The 21737-nt window shown below is 38.5% G+C and overlaps 2 protein-coding genes and 1 long non-coding RNA gene across 9 annotated transcripts; 1 reads left to right on the forward strand and 2 right to left on the reverse strand.

Annotated features, from left to right (window-relative positions):
• Positions 1–3043: 3043 nt before the first annotated feature.
• ASNSD1 (asparagine synthetase domain containing 1) lies at positions 3044–12557 on the reverse strand. Of its 7 annotated transcripts, XR_012044372.1 has the most exons (6): positions 11076–12557; positions 9248–9429; positions 8031–8119; positions 6117–6213; positions 5954–6012; positions 3044–3123 (listed from the first exon to the last, which is right to left on the reverse strand). XR_012044372.1 is itself a non-coding variant. In XM_072874657.1 (5 exons), the coding sequence occupies exons 1-4, from the start codon at positions 12555–12557 to the stop codon at positions 6152–6154; spliced, it is 1815 nt and encodes a 604-aa protein (XP_072730758.1). In that variant the 3' UTR covers positions 3044–3123; positions 6117–6151. The 7 variants fall into 7 exon arrangements, 4 of the variants coding, with proteins under 4 accessions (XP_072730758.1, XP_072730760.1, XP_072730761.1 ...); XR_012044373.1 differs by lacking the exon at positions 5954–6012 and having other exon boundaries at positions 6117–6230; XR_012044374.1 differs by having other exon boundaries at positions 3044–6012; positions 6117–6230.
• Positions 12511–15919, reverse strand: ASDURF (ASNSD1 upstream open reading frame). Its single transcript, XM_072874670.1, has 4 exons — positions 15785–15919; positions 14212–14265; positions 13587–13662; positions 12511–12650 (listed from the first exon to the last, which is right to left on the reverse strand). Exons 1-4 carry the CDS (start codon positions 15863–15865, stop codon positions 12580–12582), a joined length of 282 nt encoding a protein of 93 aa, XP_072730771.1. The 5' UTR covers positions 15866–15919; the 3' UTR covers positions 12511–12579.
• Positions 15920–16174: 255 nt separating this feature from the next.
• On the forward strand, positions 16175–21190 carry LOC140657685 (uncharacterized). The gene is made up of 3 exons (XR_012044429.1): positions 16175–16353; positions 17592–17623; positions 20661–21190. It is a non-coding gene; the product is annotated as an uncharacterized lncRNA (long non-coding RNA).
• Positions 21191–21737: the final 547 nt, after the last annotated feature.

Raw genomic sequence — 21737 nt, forward strand, 5'->3', positions numbered from 1 at the left:
TATAATTTAACAATATATAATATATAATTCATGTAAGATTTATAATTTACACTACCTGTTAAAAAAATTCATACCTTTCATGATTGAAAAGTTACAGAAAGTGAACACAAGAGAGCACAGATTTTCGAGGAGATCTCAATGTGCTAGCTGTGCAGGTACAACTGAGTTTCAGCAGTACCTAATTTTCTGCTGCTGGTGTGAGAAGCCTATTTTTACTTACTTATACAAAGTTAAAATGTTAGGGTATAGGGCTAGTGCCTTTTGATTTTCTCCTTTTTTTCTAAACACCTCAGTAGAGCTAATCACAGTGTAAGTGAGCTGTTAAGATGCAAGTTCTGCGTTTTGATGTGAATAATGGGTTATTTGACTGTTGATAATACAATAGGCTTTTACATTATTATTCATTGCAATGGTATTTACTGAAATAAGTACTTCAAGTATTAAGCCCCTCTTCAATAAGTTTTCTAATTCATAATGCATGTGTTTAAAATTGCCTCCATTTAAATACAAACAAGTAATTGGGATTTGTGGGACAGTTATAAACAGACAAACAAGTTGCCTGTTTCTTTAAATTTTTTTAATTTTTTTTTTTTTAACTTAAGGGCAAGATGCAACAAATTAACAAGCTATGGGCATTATTTGTTCTCCAATACTTAATTTTTGGAAGAAGGTTAAGATTCCTCATTGAACAGAAAGCACTGGAAGAGTACATAGTATTTACATCTTGTTACGTAGCATTTCTGGAGTCTCATTTTCATGAGATTTCAACTACAAGTAATTTATCTTTTGGTAAGGTAATTTATCGGTATCATTAAGTAGTTTATCTTCTTGGTAAAGTAATGTATTCTTTAATAAATTCAACTAACACATTTCATAGGCCCTATCCAGCAGTATGTTTATACATGGGGCTCACTGATTTCAGCATAGATGAAAGATTGGAATTTGTGAAACTAACAGCGAGCAAAACCTTTTTTCCTCCGTATTACACCTCATCTCTCAGTTATCCCAGTTTTTAGTGCTGGTCGTACCTTCCTTGGGATCAACAAGCCAGGCAGTCTTGCTGCTCAAAAGTCTCTCCCTGCTTCCAAACTTTCTGAACATTGAGGAGGAAGAAGTCCCTCAATAGCTGTGTTCTGTGATACAATAAATGCTGACAAAATCCAATACAGCAATGCAGCCTTATGAACTGGAGGTGGAGTGGTTCCAGTATGTCCCAAACCTCCCAAAACTGCTGTTGGTTGGAGCAGAGAGCTTGATTCTAACACCACAGAAACCTTCTTGCATAATGCTACAAATACAGTTAACAGATCGCTATTACGTTTCTCTCGTCTCAATCAAGTGTTTGAGACTTCACACAGTGAAAATGATTATTTTTTTTAAATTAAGAAAAAAAAATACTTAAAGCTCTTCCAAAACAAGTACATGGGAACGATGCCCCAGGTAATTATAGTAAAGACTTTGTGAAATATTTAAGTGGAGATGTCTTGTAACAAGGAATTAGGCCAGGAAATTGTCATGATAGCATTTCTGTCCCAGTAAATCCAATAGATTACACAGCTGGTTGAAAATCTGTGCTCAGTGAGTGGTTACTGATGGCCTTTTGAGGAACTGTGATTATAGACCACACAAGGTCTTGAAAGGTTTGCTTCAATGTTTCATTCTGTACCGTTGGTTTTTTTAATTTGTGGCTGAAAATTGAAAGCATAAAAGGAAGTGGCAAAATTGCATCTTACACCATTTGGAGAGCAGCTGCTACCACTTCTGAAAACCTACTTACAAATACGATGATCTTTGTTTTTTTTAAAAAAAAAAAATCAACAAAATAAAATTCAGTAGGCTAGTACACTTAAAGACAAGCAAATACAAAATACCAACTAGGAATAATGAGGTAGATTGGTAGGACTGTAATGGAATCAAATCTAATATGAATCAACAATATAGTGCTAAGAGAGGCATATATTTGGTCTTTATTATAGGAATAACACATAAGAGACATACAGGGTTGGGGTTTTTTACTGCAGTAAGAGGCTGACTAAAACAAGGAAGGTGATATACTGAAGAACTCTCAGTCTATTAAAATGTGTTATAAAATCGGCATTCAGTTCTTCATTGCGGGACGGATTAAAGTGTTTAGCTTAATTTGCAGAAAAGGCTTAAAAAGCTGTTAGGAGAAGCTTTCTATTTTAAGGAAGGGAAGTAATGGAGCATGTTACCTATTGAAACAGATTCCTCAATCACTGCATGTTATGTATTAAAATAACTGTTAGAATGCTCTGCAAATACTTCATTCTTCACTCAGAACAAGGCTGTAAACTACATGACCTCTGCAGATCCCTTGCAGCCCTACACTGCTATAGTGTACACGACATACACCTTGTCCTCATTGCTTGTTGCCCTTCTGGACATTATTAAAACCCATAGAATGTCATCATTTTATGTCACTTCAGGAGTCATTTTGTTTTTAAAGTATATTCAGTAACCGTAACAGTCAAACAATTGGTAAGATTTTTAAACCTAAAAATAATTTAAACTTGAAATTCTGTCTTCATGAAATATATCCGGATAAGTTCCAGAGTAGTTAGTACAATTGAAAACATTTACTTGGAATTTAATATATCTATAGCAAGATAAGCAGTTTTCTTACATGAAATAATACAACCACTGCCTCCTATAGGATATTTTAAAGTTTTACAGTGCTCAAATAAGGGAAGAAAAAAACCCTCCAACCACAGTTTCTGCTCGTCTACAATTTAACCCTTGGTTTTATTGTGTTTTTGTAAGGATATTTTCACATGCTTGAATTTAAAGCACCGAAAAAACCAAGTTCTTATTTTGATGAACAATTATGATTTTCATTTGTTTCTACAGAACTTTCGTTTCATTATTTCCAGAAAAAGTAACTGCATTGTACAAAATAAATGATTGCACAATATTTAGCCAGCAACCCTGTATGTTGCCAGCAACTGTACTATATGTACAGAACTTTAACTAGTATTTGATAGTGAGTGTCATTTAACCTGTTAAAAAAAAAATCGAATCAAAATACATTTTAAGCTACAAAAATCTTTATTCCTCTCAAATCTTCACAGTATACTCAGCAATTTCAGTTAAGTGAACGCCAACCTGAAATCAGAAAGGACTTGTATTATTTTAAAGACTATACTATAGTATTTATATTCCTGTGCACATTCCTTACCTCGTACCATCAAATTCCATCCCTGGGATGGGGTAGTATTCTCTAGCTGGCATACCCCTGTCAAACAACTGAGCCTTATAGCCTGAGGCACAACAAGAAGCCTATGAGAAAACAGTTACTACATCAGCTGTAAGGATTGTTTACATCAATAAAATGATCGATAGAATTGCATTTTCAGATGCTCAGCAAACAAGGAAGCTGAAGTACAATTTTGGTTTCATTTCACGTTTAAGAGTGCTTTGCCTCTTTACAGAGATCATTTGCACACGCCACGGCAAATTAAACCCGTATCTAATATGAAGCATCCCTCAGGGAATAGTTTATACCTTCGCTGGTGAATCTGGTTTGAGCATTCTTCAGACTACTGAAGGCCATCCCAAAATGCCACCTAAAGGCTATGCTACTTTTAGGGCAATGCTGTCCTTACGATAAAAGTATCTGGTGCCAGCTTGTCCAGCTCAGTATTAGCAGCAAATATTCTTCAGGCATACTCCCTTGAGAAATAAGTACTGAACTCTGTGTTAGCCTGGTCCGTAAGAATACTTAGGTAACCAAGCAACAACATAGTCTAGACAAACCTATTCACTCCTGGAGCAAGCCTCTTTTTTCCTTATCTCTGATGCTAATTTTAACCAAGTACAATATTCTCTCATACTTTATTAGCTGTAAAGACATACACACACATACACTACGAGAAAGACAGCAAACTAGAATCATGATCTTTAATGAAGTATCCTTTACTGATGGAGTACCAACATCAAACTCTGTTCCCTCAACGGACATAAAAATCCTCACTCTGTGCATATTGAAAGTGTTGACAGTTGAAATGTGGTCAAAAAAAACCCCCAAAACAAACCAGTGGCAGTTCTCTTTCAGTTTAAACTCCACAAGATATAAAAAAAAGATGTTTTTTTTTTCTTTTTTAGAAGTAGTAATATGACAACAGCTTAAAACACTGAAGATATTTTAGTATTTAATATATAAAAGATATATTTATATTATCATTTAAACATATGAAAAATCTACAAGATATGATATCTAGAAGATATAAAAATATCAATGTCAAATTTGAATTTTAGAAGTCAGTAAATTTACAGTTTTCTTACTAGTATATGGCTGAAGACGTTTACTTAAATTCAGGATTTCCATCTTCTTTTTAAACCCCAGTAAAAACTGAATCAGAGTTCATTAACTTGAGGTACTCCGTATTCCTGCAGACAGCTACGATTTTTTCCAATTGTTTCTTCAGAAGCTTTTGCCGAAGAGCTAACTAACCTCTGCTGCGGTCTGATACGTTACCGTATCTTAATAGGCCTCTGTTGATCTTATCACATCGGTGAACCTATTCACCGCATCAAACCTAAATACATTTTCATGTAGCTCAACTTGTGTACTGCCAAGTGTCAATTTAAACAGCATATTATCAGCATATTGCATAAAAGACACTTTTTTCTTTTCTGTACTGTTTGGATTGTAAGGTGGATCTTCATTCGTATTTTCATCACGGGTTCCCTCAAAATCATGTTTAGTGAAAAAAAGCCAATTAGACCTGCAAATCAGGAATGAGTACAAAATTCTTCACAGTCAGATGAAACCTTTTAGAACACTATTGTTGCCTGCCATAAAAATATGTTTGTACCACCTAAATGTAAGCATTATTCTTCTGTTTTAAAAATATATGTGTCAGATGCACTTTGCTGTTGCATATATAACCTGACAGTATTTTTATTAATACACTGGGAATTACTAGTTATACGTTAGTTAGAAAGTTAGAAGATTCTTTTGTTGCTAGCACCACCTTATATAGCAAGGCAACTAATTTTAAATCTTAATTATACAGACATGGCAAATAATATAAATAAAAGTATGTAAAATGTTAGGAAAAAATATATGCATGTGTCTTTAGAGATGTATCTTGAATTCAGAAGCCTGGAGCTCTTGTTATTCTTAGAGAGTGCTTCAGAGTACTGAGGACTTTTGAAAATCTGACCAATCACTTAAATACCACAGTGGAAGCTGAGCTCTTTTGGAAATGTGCTAATTCACAGTATTTCATATCAGCTTATAATTTTGCATGCGATCCACTGAGCTGTATTCTTTCAAGTAATAATCCCAGCTTTTAGGAATGCCATGTATAAACTACATGCAATATTAGGTTTTTTTTTTTTAATAGGAATGTTTTTGTACTCACCTCCTGAACAAAGACTCAAAAAAATATTTCCATCTGTTTGGGTTTTCCTATCAGTATCAATGTCCATTTTGGAGCACCAGAGCTCAAAGAACCCGACACATTTCTCTTTGGGTATATATACCCCAAACTTCTGCCATGTCATCAACACTGATCAAAATTTATCCCATTTTTGTATCAATGCAAGCTGGAGGAAGCTGACAAAAAGTTCTGTGATGATAATTTGCATCTGAACTGATGGAAGGCTTAAACAGCAAATTCCAACAGCCAATTCTCTCAAAATCTGATGAACTTCTTAATAATACAAGAGCATATCTGAATCCATCAGTGCTACAAAGTTGCTGTCTGGGTACATTAATTTTTTAGCTGGCCCAGCAGCCCACTGGGAATCTCCACTGAGCACTGTACGTCACCTTTTGAAGCCAGCCAACTAGGGGACATGGCAGTAAGTAATTCTTGCTACTTACTTTTGTCATACTTCACAAACAAGGCACTAGCATTCTTCTGTGCTACTAAGTTTGACAAGCAGGCTGCCTCATCAAGCTTATTCAGCTCTAGGGAACACTTACCAGGCCTGAGCACTCTTCAAGAATATTCTCTAGTTTCTAAAATACAATACTTAGAGAGGCTAACAAAAAAAGGAGAGAGAATATTACTTAATCAAGAACTACACTAGTATTTGCAAGAAAACAGTAAAGCTTTTAAGGACAACATTAAAAGACAGTAACATACCTGTAGGTTGCTCTAAAATAGTATAGAATGTGATTTCAATACATGAAGTATCTTAAAATGTCTTCCTCCCCGGAACCAAACATTTGGCCAAGAAACTCTATAAAGTTATAAACTCTGTAAGTATACCATAAATAACAACAATAAATTAATTTCTTATAACTGGATAAAAGGAAAAGTTTGCCAACACCAAATTATATGGTTTCTTCCTACTATCTACAACTATTTTTAGAAGCCTTCCAAATTTTTTTCTCATGTTTCTCTGAGTGTCAGGGGCCTCTTAGTTTGAAAAAGAAACTATTTGCCTATGTATAAGAGGCACAACTTTTTTTTCTTAGAGTCTTAGGTGACACATAACTCCTAGGAATACTGCAACACTACTACAGAGATAACAAATAATGAATAGTCACATTTCATCAACCTAATGCTCCTCTTGGTCCAATCTCCACCTGCTTCAGAGCATGATGCAAGAAAACTCTTGCAAACATCCCAGGGCACTAGGGAGTCCATTTTCCTCAGAGCACCAGTAAGAAATCTGCTAGTGCTTTGAAGCAGTCTGAAACTTAAGTTTTTGTAATAAATATTTCTTTACAGACTTGACAAATTATTTTGAAAATTTACTTACACTCTTAGAGATACTTTGTAGGAATAGGTATATTATGCTTTGTATGAAAATTAATTTTTTTTTCTGGTATGATTTTTCCTTTCTCTACTTAACTGGACAAATATAAAAACTAGAACTATAAGGTATCAAGTTGAGTACTAAGCTCCAACCTTACCAAAAACACTGGCAAGCATGTATCCAGTTTTTCTTACATTACCTTTGCAATCCTTCCATACATAATTAGAAAAACAAGCTAACTCAAGCTTCTCTTCAGAGGAAGTCCATTCATATTTCTATTTCAACCCCATGATTGCAGCCACATACTCACCCAGAGTGCCTTTTTTTTAATTTAACAGACATCTTTTTTTTGTTTTGTTTAAAAGAAATCTTCCTTGAAATACACAATGGATGCTTTGCAACTTTAGAAGTAAAAGTAGCAGAGCTAAAGCTAAAAGGAGAGGCAGCAAGCTAGGAGAGCCAGTGAGGGACAAAGAACAGCCTGGAGGGAGCTTCCCAGGTTGGGAGCAGAGGAGCCCCAGGCTGGGGACCACCAACCAACACAGCCCTGCAGAACCAGCCAAGGACTGGGAGGCTGCACGGGATGACCCTGAACACCCAGGGTGCATGTGGGGTGTCTGTTTGTCAAGTAACAAAAGGGCAAGCCCAATGCTTGAAGGGCGGATCTCCAAAAGGTGACAAGGCCCGAGACCCTCAGCTCTTTTTGTCCCTGGCAACCCAGGCCAGCTCCTCACCATGCCCTCCCTTCTAAAACCATAACCCTCTCCTAAAGCAGAGCTGCAAGACCAGCCCTGTTCTACAACAGAGGAAAATCTACTGTACTGAATTCTATATGTGTGATAGATTGGACAGATTCAATACACTTTGTGACACTGACATTGGTTAGGAAGGGTGGGAAAGCCAACCTCTGGCCATCCTCTCTTCCCCAGAGCCCTGTATTCCCTGCCTCCCCGAGGCTGCATTCATAGTGAGCTTCTAGTACAAGTACACATCTACATGTATTACTTTGATGATTAATAATGATGTCCAAGTGTGTAAAAAACCAGACCAAACATTCTAAGAAGACTCCAACGTTTTACTGAATCTGCATATAGGAGAAATTCAACAGCTCAAGATGTAGCTTTATAATTCATCTACTGAAAATAACTTCAGTCTGCTGCATGTGTCAGATGCTTTTTCACTGTTGCTCTCTAGTTTTGCAATCCGAGATCCAAACTGTACAGCCCTTTTTGGCAAAATGGTCGAGGCTGTAAGGCCAAACTCCTTGGCTGCAAGGCGCAGAATCAATTTCTCACCAATTCCTCGGGGTAAAGTCAAGTCAGCTTTTTCTGAGATGGGCAGAGAATTGAGGAATGAAACAACATCTTCATCAAGAAAAGGAAACCTACAAGAAAAATATACATAGGGAAAGACCCTTTAAAAACTTCAAATACAAATAGTCTTGGTTTTGCCCTTTACCACATACAAAGACTTCAGAGTCTGTGTCAACTCCTAACTACAGATGTACCTTAAATGTTAGTGTCACAGTACTGAGGCAAGTCTCCAAAGCAGTTACACTGTCTTGGAGAAAGAAAACATAACATAACATGTTTAAACTCAGAAGCCTGGAAGTTTTCAAAACTCAAGCAAAGAAAAGAGTAAGAACAAACATTAGAAATGTTGGGTTTACACAAAACAAAAATTAAGAAAATCAGAAAATACAATGGAAAAGCAAGACAAATTTTAAAGTAACACTTCTCAAGATAACTTCTAAGAATTTAAAAATACTGTTTGAAGCTACACTGTAACTTTGAAACAAAAATATTTATACAAATAATTCTGCCAATGTTCCCAATTCTGGGCATTCATATCTAATCACAAGCACAATTAAGAGCATTGCCTGCCCACCACTGCAACTGCTAAACTGAAAATGTGCAACTAAGAATAGATTTGGAAGAACACTGGCATGAAGAGATCACATGAAAAGAGCTTTCATGCACCTGAGTGGCCTCTGCTACTGGACAACACCTAAGGAATATTTTGCAAGCTGGTGGTAGCATGGAGGAAGTAAACACAAACAAAATTATTCTTTAACTATTCTGACTTAACAACCAGCAAATGCAGTGGACATTGATCATGCCTTTATTGCATGGGCTTCTATGTTACCTTGTCATTTGCCAAAGCCACTCCCCAGATGACCACACCAAAACACTTCAAAGTTGTGCAGAAAACTGTTCCACTTGAAATGACAAAACCAACTTGATTTTGACTATTTCAACACCTGTTCTTAAAACTTCCAGATGGAAGTCCAATGTTCAAGTTGCTAAATTTCCTTAAGTAACTCTTCCACAGTACTACAGACCACCTTTTTAAAAAACAAAAAACCCCCACAACACAGTACACACGAACGAAGCTGCAACAGAACTTGGAGACAATAAAATGCCTAGAAGTTTCAATTAAGCTTTCTGTTGGAGTGTTAAAAGCGTAATCTAACTGGCAAAACCAGTTTTACTTCATGTTAAAACAAAAATACCTGGCTTCTTTTCCATGATCACCAATAATCCTGTCATCTCTACCAAGATTTCTAGAAGAAATGCGATCTAACTCCATTTCAAGTTCTTTTTTCAGACCCTCTAAGCCATATTTTTTGAAGCAAACACGATGTCGAGAATACCCAGCAAGCTGTTCGTCTGCTCCAATTCCTGTAAGCACAACCTAAGAAAACAGAATAAAAGAAACCTTTCTTAATATCTATGCAAGCTAATAATATGTAACAGATCTTAAATGTTTAACTACATCTTAAGGAAAATAACTTTAATACACATCTTCTAAATATATTACCTATCATGATGGGATGTGCCTTACATATTTACAGAGCCTGAAACAGTTTCCAATAAAGTCACTGGAAACTTGAAGTAGGTTCACAATCAGACCTAAAAGTACACACAAACATTTCTGCAGAGGCAAGGAAAAAACACCAAAATAATGTTGTGTGCATCACAAATACACAGGTATCTTTGAAGAATGTCTTTGTTAGTTTCTATTACAATAAATGGCATTTGTTAAGCACCAGCCTTCATAAGAAAAAATCGTGGCCACAGATTACACAGTCTGTCATAGCTTCTAAATAGTCATCTGAATGTACACCCAGATTATTAATTTACCAGCTACTGGGTTAATAACAACTGCATTACACAAAATAAAAATGTGTCATATTGTTCTGTCTACTCAATGATAAGCACACAAAATATTATCAAGAGAAAAACACTACTACATCTGGTCCATGACTGTGCCTTCAACAGCAATTCACTGTAAAAGTGGAAGTCTCAACGTAAACAGTCAAGCGTGTTTCACTAATCTGACACCAGCTAGCGGTCAACTACTTTTTTACCTGTGCACAGTAGTAACTGATGGGAGAATAACAATTCTGCTTTATGTTTTATTAACTCATGACCCATTTCAACATATTCTGGACCTAAGATGAATTTGTATGTTTTGCAAATCTGAGAAGTATGTCCTTAAGTAGATCAGTCAACTAAATCAACTGTGTTCTACAGCGGTAGTTTTCATGCAAACTATTGCATTTGTTGGGATTTTTGGTGGTGGTGGTTTTTTGTGTTTTTTGTGTTTTTAAGACCTAGCAATTAGTAGAAAAGTAATAGAAGCCTCAAAAAGCAAAGGCAGCAGTGAACTGCAAACTCCTGAAATTAAACAGGTTATTCTTCCCTACACAAACCATCAGGAATTGGGAAGTGAGAAATAAGAATCAAATTCCCAAGCAAATCATCTAGTTACTAAAAAGATTTTACTTAAAACTACATACATAAAAATAAGTTACAAAAAAACCCCAAACTACTTTTTGTAGTTCTGTCATTCAATCAGACTCTAATTACAAAAGATTCCAAGTAGTCATCTTTTCTGCCATTATTAATTGTGATTTTGTCACATAGCGTGCCTAAGTAACAAGCTAGTAATTTTACAGCCATTGGGATGCTGGCACAAAACAATATTAATTAATACTTCATTAATGTTTATCTCTAAATTCGTTAACCTACTCAGTTTGGATTGAATAGCAGTTACCACTACTGGAGTTGAAACACTGAAAATGATAGATGATTGTTGTTATTTTTTTCCTAGTGACACTGTTGCTTATTCAAGCTTAATGAAAAGCCATACACATTACATAACAAAATAAGTGAATGCGGTTTTTAACTCCAGAATTACACAAAGATTATCAGTACAGAACTATTCTATATTCTGCCACTGAATTTCAGAAGCCTTAAATACCCCTGCTGATTTCTGAAACAACAGAACTGTTTTTACATTCACAGGTCAAGCATAAGGCAGAAAACAATCAGTACCTTTGCAGGACTTTTGTACGGTTTCAGTTCTCCTTGGTTACTAATAAAACCCTCTCCTCTGGAAGCAAACCAAATTGCACAGCCAATGCTGTCATCCAAGACTGTATCCAGTGGATAAATTAAGTGATTAATGCATTGTTGTCTCATTTTTTTCAATTCCTCTAGCGTAACATTAATTTCCACAAAGTTCCAGGTTCTTGAAGGGTTAATGGCTTCTAATTCTTTCAGTCCTGCCCTACCAGTGATTCTGTCGGGAACATCAAAGCAAGATAAATGAGCACCAGTTTTAGCATCAAGATCTTTACAACTTCCTTGAGGACAAAGCAAATCAAGCTGTACTTCCCAGTTGGTATGTTTTTTAGTGGTACCCTTTTGCTTAGCTTGTTCTTTTATCATGAAAGCTACATTGAGAAGATCAATTGGTTCCCCTACAGGCACATGTTTATCAGCAAGGGCTGCAATAACCATAGAATCAATGCCACCGGAAAAGAGCACCGCAACGTGTGCTTTCCTATTAGACATGCTTGGAACTTCTCTTGTTTTCTGATCTTCATCTCTAAAGAGACATAAAACCCGTCTCTTTACCGCTTCATTTAAAACATCAATAAACTGATGGACTAGTTTTCTCTTGTGTTCCTCTGCAAGAAATCCTTGAAGGGTTTCTACAGAAACCATATGGATAACGTTGCCAATATTAGTGCCTGCACATTCACCTGAAGCTTCAGAAATTGTTTTATTTAAGGGGACAACTGGTGCTCTGAGACATAGTTTTGACTCATTCATCACGAGAGCTATGTGGTGTGGTAAGTCTTTTGAAACTTGGTCCAGAACATTAATGAATTTTTCTTCTACTGCTTTCTCTGTGCAGCTGTACTTCCATGGAAACAATGTTAAAGACAAAGATTTAGTTGTTGCACAAGCTTTGAGATCAATTTTGAAAATTCCAGATGCTGGGACTTCTTGCCATTGGTTACCTGATTCAGAATAAACACTTACAGATGTGAGACAGAAAGCCCTGTCAACCTCATTATTGAGCTGCCAAAGCAAACTACGACGACCAAAATAATCTCTACCAAACCACAAGCTGTGTCTAGATGCTTGATAATAAATAAAAGACCATGGACCCCGAAGTGATGAAAAGAGTGACAAAATATCCGCTTCACTATTGCATAATGCCAGATGATGAAACATTACTTCAGTGTCATTCTCGAGATCTCCTACATGCACTCCATTGAAAATTTCTCCATTCCAAAGAAAAATATTGTTATTGGCATCTTCCAGAGGCTGAGGAGTCATCAGCCCCCTCAAGTGAAGTACATGGCCAGAAAACAGACACTCATAAGACAGATCAGACACAGTTTTTATCAACTGTTGGCTGCTGTCTGGTCCTCTTCTTCTAAGACGGCAGAGTATGTCTTCGTTAAAGAAATCATGAACAGCATGCTGGCTACACAAGGTAACAACGCAACAAATACCACACATTCTGACTTTGAATTCAGATGGACTATTTCTTGATTTTAGTCTTTTCTGAATTTTCCATCTCCTGATGTGCCTTCTTTAATTCATCTAATGTATCTGTGTAAGAGAAAAATACACCAATAATCAGTTTCATAAACTGATAAGTTTATGAGTAGAAAAGTTTAAGAGTATATCTAAGCAATGGGTAACTCCAGCCACTTGTTCAATTAGACAAACATGAAACGCTAAATTACAAAAGTGTTATAGCATTGACGTAGCACAAACATAGCTCACTGTAGCTTATTCCTCTTCAATTATACAAAGATCATGATTTTTTTTCTTCTCCCAAAGAAAGCCACACTACAAGTATAAGAATTAGGGGAATGGCCAACTATTGCCTATATAATCAGTATGATTTACACATTTGTAGTAAGAGAAGTGAACTGTCAATTAAAATGTCAACACTATTAACTCAAATCAAAGGAAAGAAAATGAAAGTAGCGATTGTTCATTCCTGAAAATAAATTTATACTTCTGAATTTATACATTTCTAATGTTTGTTCAATCATCAACTCTCTTTATCATCCATTCTCCTATCTTCGTAATTCCACAGATCCATTCTTTCAACTACCTAAAGATTTCTAGCTTAGCCTCCAGTTTAACTTGTCATAATTTTCTTCCTACTCATCCCATGCAACTTTTAGACTTTTTGGGGGTTGGGTTTTTTTAATTTATTTTTTTAATTTAAGGGACAAAGCGCTATACCGCTTCACAAAGGGCACTGAGAATAGCGACTCCTCACTCCTCTGCAGGGCAGATGTTCTCTCTCTTCCTACCTCTTCAGCACCTGCTCTTTTATCACATCCATATATCAAGTGGAAACGCTTTCACATTCATCCAACCCAGAAAAACAAGAATGTATCTGAAGTCTACTTTGCATTTGATATACAGTTGCCAGTTTTTCATTTTAATATACCTTTGAAATCATTAACAGCTACAAATACAGCTTTTAAATAGTTAACTATTTGATCAACTTTTACACTGCAAACTTACTTTTGCATTGAGATAGCGTTTCTGTTCGGTCTGCAAGGAAGAATATGTTGCTATTGGGTTGCTGCCTATAAACTTTCTGTAAAACAAAAACAATGCTACATTAAGTCAAAGCAACAAACTCTGGCAACCACACTGGCAGAAGCTGGTGCAGGTCCACTGAGATATCCTTCTGGCATAAAAATGAAGGGGGTAAGTTCTGCCCTGACATCACCAACGTTCTAATGTTGTACCATCAAAAACGTTTCGTGATCAACCCATGACTACTCTGCATTTCTCTTTTCCTCGTACATGAGGGATCACATTCTATTTTAAAACACATACACATGAAAAGTAAGAATACTGCATGAAGTCTTCTGATCAACTCAAACATCTTAATGAAATAATTCAGATAAAACATAAAAAGGCAAAAAAGCCCAACAATGTACTGTGTTACACTGCACAAGTGTACATAATCAAATCATTTGGCGGACTAATTATTCTGAGAACACCAGACCACATCTGTACTAAAATCTGTATTAAAACAAATTAAAGACAGTGTGCTCCGATTTTATTTGCCCTCTTGTCTCTATGCTTATTTCTCTGATGCTAAAATGAAATAGTCAAAAGCAAATTTGTAAATACTTACCCGGTTCTTCTTCAAATTAGAAAGCTCATCAACTACAACCTTCTGCTCTTTAATCTGAAAGGCAAAAGATGCACTTCAACTTAATTATTAACAATAAACCACTGTATTATAATCCTGGTGGTCAACATGCTTACTGATATTTTAAGACAGCTGCATGCATGTATAGTTGCTGTTCTCTGAATGGAACATTGAAGACAAAGTAGAAGTAGATATAAAAATGAAATACTAAATAACTGCTCTAGAAACGGGTTATCTTGCACAGATTGATATTTCTCCTACCCTGGAAAGCAATCACTACTGGGAAGCCAGACTACCTCTAGCTATTTATAATCAGAGATCACATTTTTCCCCCAGAAGAAAAGAGAACATGCAATGAACTAATAAAACATCAAATAACTTTAGAAAACAAAATTTAGCACAGTATCTACAACACACTTCATAATCACAGGTATTCTCCAGATTCCAAATGAAACCAATAAAACCCCCAAATCCCTAAAACTGTATTAAAAGCCATGGAAGCCTTTCTATTGCTCTGGAGTTTTGCACAAACTCCCTTAGCAGGATTTACCACTCTGTTCAACTGCACTGGCAGCAGTGGCAGGTCTTTTACAATAACAGCTGTCAATGCTAAAGAGCCATCAAGGAGAACCGTCATAAAAGCCAACAAATAGAACAAAATCTGTCAGCAGGCACTTAATGCTTTTTGTTAGAAACAAACAATATGGTTTTCTTTGTTCTTCCTTTGTGTCTCCTGGAATTGGTGCAACAGTTGAAAGCTGCCACAGAGCTAGGTTAGCCAAACTGAACGTGGCATACAGAAAAGACAACTTTTCCAGCAGCTACATCAATATCTTATATTTACAATTCCAACAGACAAAACAGCAATGTCATCTTTTGCTATGGACTAAACCAGCCACTTAAGAAAATCCTAGCTTTACAGCTTCCCGGGCAATCAAAAATACCACGGACTTTATAAGAAATGGCCATATGGAAAGGAACCCATTTTTTGAGGGAAAGCAGTTCCACAGGACTTGACAGATTTCATACTAAACAAAGCTACTGGCACCATGGAAAACAGAGCAGATTTATGAGGCGTGCCAGCCTCTGTGACTGAAATCCCTTGGGACTTTTTGAGCAGATACAGCTGAAGTAGGTACGACAGAGAAAAATCCCACTGTGGCTCACCTGACATTTCAAGCTCAGCTTGGAGAAGTAAGAAGCCAAAAAAACCAATTTGACAAGAGAGCTAACAGCGACGCCGACAAGAACTCGCTAGACGACAGACGCTCTCCTCCGAGCCCTACAACGGAAACCCCGTATGACAGGAGCCCCAGCTTCCTGACAGGACTCGCCCTCCTCTTCTTCACGCTGATCACAGACGAGGTTAGAGGCTTCGCGGGGCCGCCAGCCTCCCACCCCGCGGCAGCACGGCCCTGGACGTGCCTCAGCCCGCCCCACGCGGCCGAGAGCACCGCGGGGACAGGCGGGGGGGGACGCGGCCTCAGGCGCCGCCGCTAGCCGCACCGCGGCCCCCTCCCTCCCTCCCTCTCGGCAGCAGGCCTCCTCAGCTCACCCTCCGGCTCAGCTCCTCCTTGTGGCGCAGCTTCGCACTCTCGCTCTCCCCCTCCTCCTGCCGCGACGCGCGGCCCGACATCCCCCCACGGAGCCGGCCCCGCCGGGCACCACGCGCGCAAACCCGGCGGCGGCGGCGGCGGCGGCGGCGGCGGCGGCGGCGGCGGCGGCGGCGGCGGCGGCGGCGGCGGCTCCGCGCGCACCAGCTCCCGCCGGCCGCACCCTCCCTCGCAGAGCATGCGCAAACAGCCAGCGAGTGACGGGGGGGGGGGGGGGGCGTGCGCACATGCGTGCGGCAGGGCCACGCGGAGCACCAATCAGCAGCGCTTCTTCCCCTGGAGGCGTGACTGAGCACGCGCGAGCCCTTGGGCGGGAGCGGGTGGGGCCGGGCGGGGCTGCTGCCGTCGCACCTGCCGCGGCCGCCGTTGGCGGTAACGGCTGACAGGAGCCCGCGCCTCACGGTGCCGCCTTGGGCAGCGGGCGATGTCCTGGCCCAGTGGAAGAGTTCCTGGGAATCATAGGCTGTTGGTGAGCTGTCGCCTTGTCCGGGAGGGCATCGGCAAAGCCAAGGTGAAAACACTGTTTGGAATGAGGGTGGGAAACTGGGCCCTGTAGAGTGTGAAGGAAAAAAAAAATTACAAAGAAAGGAATTGCTTTGCCTTGGAACTGTTTGGTGTGGCGGTGACCCTGGACCGGAGTCGGGCAGCTTGCTCTGAAACACCTTTAAGCAGTTTGCTTAAAGGTATTCCAGAGGAGATATGAATTATTTAATATTTACAGATATTAAGATTATATGTTTTCTTCTTTGGTAGGATGGTCTGGGTATTTCTCTTGTCTCTTCCATTCTACTGTAGATATATCACAGTGATGCATCTGTCTTCCTGTCTTTATAAATACGTCAGGGAAGAAGTTGTTTAAGTGGCAGGATGATGATAGCACAAAGACAAATTATATTATCATGATTTGCTATCATAAATAAATTTAGGCTGAGGATAAATTTAGGCTTAGGTAAATAAATTTAGGCTTAGGTAAAAGGAGCGAATTACTGTGACTAGAAGGTTTTGAAAATGTCTTCCAGTAGCACCAATGAGGAATAAAAAAATAATTTAAGATAGTGTATGATTCACTTATGAAAGGAATTACATGCTCTGATCACTGAGTTAATTGGTGAATGAACTGCATATGGCAGGAAATCAGAAGTCCGCTGATTTTCATGGAAAATAGATCATATATTTATTAATGAGTGTTAGTGGATATCAGTGGGGAGTTTGGGTAAGACTTTGTCAAGGTGGTTGATGTAGGAACATTACAGTTATTTTTTGGTTTCCTGTTATCCCTTTTCAAGAGGAAAATATTGTGTAATTATTCTAAAGACTCAAGAGCCATTCCAAACTTATAGACCACTACTGATAGCTCAGTTGGGATAGAAATCTCATAAAATCCTACAAGCCCTTATGCTACTGACTGCCCTGAAAATATTGTGCAGATCTTTGAATTATTTGAAATATTTGCTACTTTAATAAGTGAGGTAGGAGTGTAGACTTTTGCTTCTTTGTGATTTGTGGCTCACATAATCATATGTGTTATGTATTTTGATAACACTTAGAGCTTGTGAGCAAGATTACACCTTTTCATGGCATCCATGAGCTTGGTTGGAATGTCCGTGATATTGTTTAGAATTTTTGGCGGTGGTATAGGGAGAATAAGGATTTTGGCTCCTAGTAGAAGCATGAAAAAAGACAACTTGGCTATAAGAATATTTAACAATACAGTAACTTGCAAATATTGTGCTTATTTGCCTTCAACAGAAAGAGAAACTGACGTTACAGTTTCATAAAAGGTAAGTCTTGCTCTTCCTTCCACCTTCAACACACGCTTGTGCCTCCACCCTTGCATCAACGTAGCTGCTTGTGGGATTGTGTGGCGAGACAGGTTAGGTAGCTGATGCGGCTTTCTCTGCAGCGTACCAGTGCTTATGGGATTCTGGCAGTCCCAAAGCAGATTAACTGAAGCTGCTGGGGAACTGTTGCCTAGGTGTTGGAGAGGTTCTGGGGCTTGTCCTTCAAATTCCAGAAGAAATATGCATACCAGGGTCACATACAATGGTTTTGCTGCTATTGCTCGGTGAGCTTTGTAGTTTGTCACTTTTGTTCTGTGGCATAATTTGTTTAATCTGAGTACCTCCCAACCCGCTGCTGCCTGAGTATTTTATTTGCTGTTCATACGTTACAAAGGTTGATGATCAAGTAACTCAGCAGTCAAAGTATAATTTCTGTACTGATGATCCTTTTCATGTTCAGTAATAAATACAGTTAATGTTTTTTAATCAAAAATTCATCACTCTGTTCCTGAGACTGTTTCCTCGGTTGGCTCATAAGAGTGATGATAATGGTCTTGAGACATAATAGTGAATGCGGAATGTTTTAAACTTCTGGTCTTACCACAGACTGCTGATTCTTCTACTGATATGGAATATGCTTTTGCTAAGTCCTTTTTAAAATGAATGGATTCCTGCGACATGATTACTCCTGAAATTACCTACGTTCATACTCACAGTAAGAGTAGCTGTGTTTAAAACTCAACAAAGGAAAAGGTCGCCACCTTTTATCTCCCCGTGCAGAGCCGTGACATCTTAATTCAACCTTATTTCAGGGCTGCTGTAGTTCTATTGTTTGCTATGTGCTTCCCCTGCTCTTCATGAGAGGTGGTGAGGTGGCTCAGGAGCTGATCTGGCTGACACTTAAGTGGGCAGTGTAGTTCAATAATACATCTCTGGTCAATCTGCTTGTGTCTGTGCACTTCTCTTGTGCCAGCTCAGGTGCTCTGAACTATTTCTGGCATAAAACTATTTTTGGGAGGTAGGTTAATGCCTGACACAATGTTAATAAAGTATCAAGGAATATTTCAGAGTCTTTTAAAGTCCTCACCTTTTCAGCATCTGGGATCTTTAAAAATAACACAAATTACCCAACAAGCAATGTAAACAGTTACATTACATTGAATCTAGTAACATTACAGTAAACATTACAAAACAGGCAGTCGTTACTGATGCCAGAAAATATTTGAAGTAGCCATCATGTGTTAGCAAACACATGACCAAAACAGTATCGTCAAATAACTAAGCTCAAGCTCTGACAGACTGTTGTTAAAAGCATGCTGAAAATGTTAGGCCATCCTTCTGAAAACCTCTATCAGTCTTGAAGACCTCTTTTCAAGGTGTTGGCAGTACATTTGTGTCCAATGATTTTACGGATGTGAGAGGTGCAGGGTACCATTGATAATGCCTTTGGGGCTTAGCAGTGCCAAGTTCCCGGGCTTTGCTGTGGGCTAGAAATCTGCATGTACTCAGTTCTGTATCTAAGCTGATGCTTGGTAACATGTTAAGCCACGATAACTTGGTTGTGGGTTCAAACTTGAGTCATTTACTAGGTTCAGCTGTAAGTGACAGTAATCTGAGGAAACTTGTCATTCTTTAGAATAACCACTCTTGAAGGTCCTTGGAACTGAACAGTACCAGGACAATTGTAGCTCTAATGTTGGCCACAAGAGAGCAAGCTGAAACTGTGCTGGCTGTTCAGTGAATCCAGAGATAGTCAAAGGAATAAGGGAGCCTGGGTAGATGAGGTCTCTAGAAGGGGGAGAGCATGGTCAGAGGGTATTTGCGTTTATGTTTTTTCTCCTTTTTTGGAGTATTTTAAATTCTGATCCTGGGTTATTTTGTATTCAGACATTATAACTTCAGAATCCATGTGAGTAAATTCTGAGATGTAACATTGATCTCTACATTAACTTCTCAGTTGAACCTAAATTTTAATAACTTACTAACTCATACCAGTCTAAGAAAATTCAAATTGCTGAATTAATTGGGTTTGCTTTATGGTAATCCTTCTGTTAATTTGATTGAGACATGAGGATTTGAAGGGAGTTAGGTTAGTTTACACAACTAGGGATCTGGATCTATGTACCGACATCTGTGTAAAGTTGTGGTTTGTTTCCTTAGGTTAAGTATGTAGATTATCAGTTGCACAAGAAGCCTTGCAAACCCTTTAATCATTCTGCTTTAAAAGTCCTATTACTGCAAACAAAACAAGAAGTCTGAGTGCTTTTATGAGCTTGAAGTACAGTCAGTTTTTTCAGTATTTACTTCTGATACACTGTTACAGCAATCTGAAAACTCCTTTGCACAAAACTTCTGCATAGGTCAGATGCATAAAATTCTTATTTTTCTAATTAAAAGTGGAATTTCATCACTTTCACATAGAAGATTTTAAGGCTGTTGTGAAAATAGCTGAGGACTTGCATAGCATCAGTCTATCATTAGTTTTTACAATCTGATTGCATTCCTTAAAGCTTCTAAAAGTGCTGTACCAAGCAGCTTGTTTGTAAAATACTCCCAGCATAGTCTGTCATCTGCTGATTTAAATAAAAGAGAGTTTAAAAATAGATTTTTCCAACTCTACTCTGTGTTCTTCAGTGTAAAACCTTTCTCCAGGTCTGATGTTGTTATAGCTGAGAACACAGTTTGACCTTTAATTCTCATAAGCTTTCCTTCCTTAGTGCAGAACACCTTGTTGTGCACTTTGCTATAGCTTAAAAGAGAGTTGAGAAGTTCATGTGAGTGGTAGTTTGAATTAGAAAGGTGGAACTAAAAGATTTGGTTTTGTCTCTTGTTTATGAACTCTCTTTTGTTATAGAGAGTTCATACCCTGGCACGGCAGTCCCTCACATTCTTTGAATAACCGACACAGGTTTACTATAGTAACTGTCTAGTTTGAGTATGGGATCAGATTTCCAGATATACATTTTGAACAGTGAATGTTCAGGGATCTTAAAAAATCAAGTGCTCTGTCTTACAACAACAAACATTTTGTTCGCAGTATGAAGCTGGAAGCCTCATAGCTGGAAGCTGGAAGCCCTTCTGTTGATGCTGCTAAGGAGCAGTGGTATGAGTGGCTTAGAACTGCATGTGAACGCCGGATGGACCTATGCCTCATTTGCGTTACCTTGGATTGGGGCATCTTGATGCAACATCAGATCAGTGCTAATATTTCTGCCTAATGAGAAAAGGAAAAGAGAACTGCACCAAATACACGCTGAGTGAAGAGTCAGCCTGCCCAGTAGTCTGCTTTTTGCAAGCTGAGCTAGGAAGCCTGGAGAAGACTAAAGGGGTAATTATGTGCTTGCTTTTATTTCCTGTTGGGAGTGCCTCCCTGACAGTAAGTACTGTGTTTAATACTATGTACAACTGATATTTTCTTGAAGATAAAACACAGAGATTAGATTGCTTTGAAGGAGTAGGCAGGCCTGAGCAGGGTGAGCTGAAGGTACAAAAGTAGCAGGCTGCTTGTGTTACTCTAATATGGGTCTCCTAGAACCAGGGACTTGGTCATTTTGGCTGAGATAGGTTACAGTCCCATAAAGCACATTCCCATAGACACAAAATGGACCTGCCTAACTGTGAGCTTGGGCAGACCAGAACATGTCTGAGTAGGCTGGAGAGAGGTGGAAACGTCCAATACCTTTGCAGGGCTCCGTGAGGCGAGTGAAAGTAAGGCTCTTCGTTCTAAGACGCCCAGTTGGATTAGGATCTTACCTAGATTGATTTATTAAATGTGTTGCTCTCAAGTGCTTTTTATCCCTTTCTTCTCATTGTTACAGACATTTCGACTTAGTGCTTCCTAGTGAGCAAATATAGCCACTTGGGACACCACGGAGAGAAAATGTAGTTTTTCCAGGTTTGGAGAGGGGAGTTATTTGAAAGGAAACTCTTAGGTTTTCGAATTCTAATGTGCCAGAGGCCATGTTATCAGACAGCTTGTTGGGCTTCCCTTATTTTTATACTTCATTCTTCATTTCTGAGGCTATGCTGAGGGCTTCCCATTTACCCATTGTCCTTATTCTTCTCTAGCCAATTTTTTTTCCCCCTACTTGAAGCTTTGGTACAAATCAGCCTG

Source organism: Ciconia boyciana, chromosome 10 (assembly GCF_034638445.1).
Source record: "Ciconia boyciana chromosome 10, ASM3463844v1, whole genome shotgun sequence".
Classification (NCBI taxonomy): domain Eukaryota; kingdom Metazoa; phylum Chordata; class Aves; order Ciconiiformes; family Ciconiidae; genus Ciconia; species Ciconia boyciana.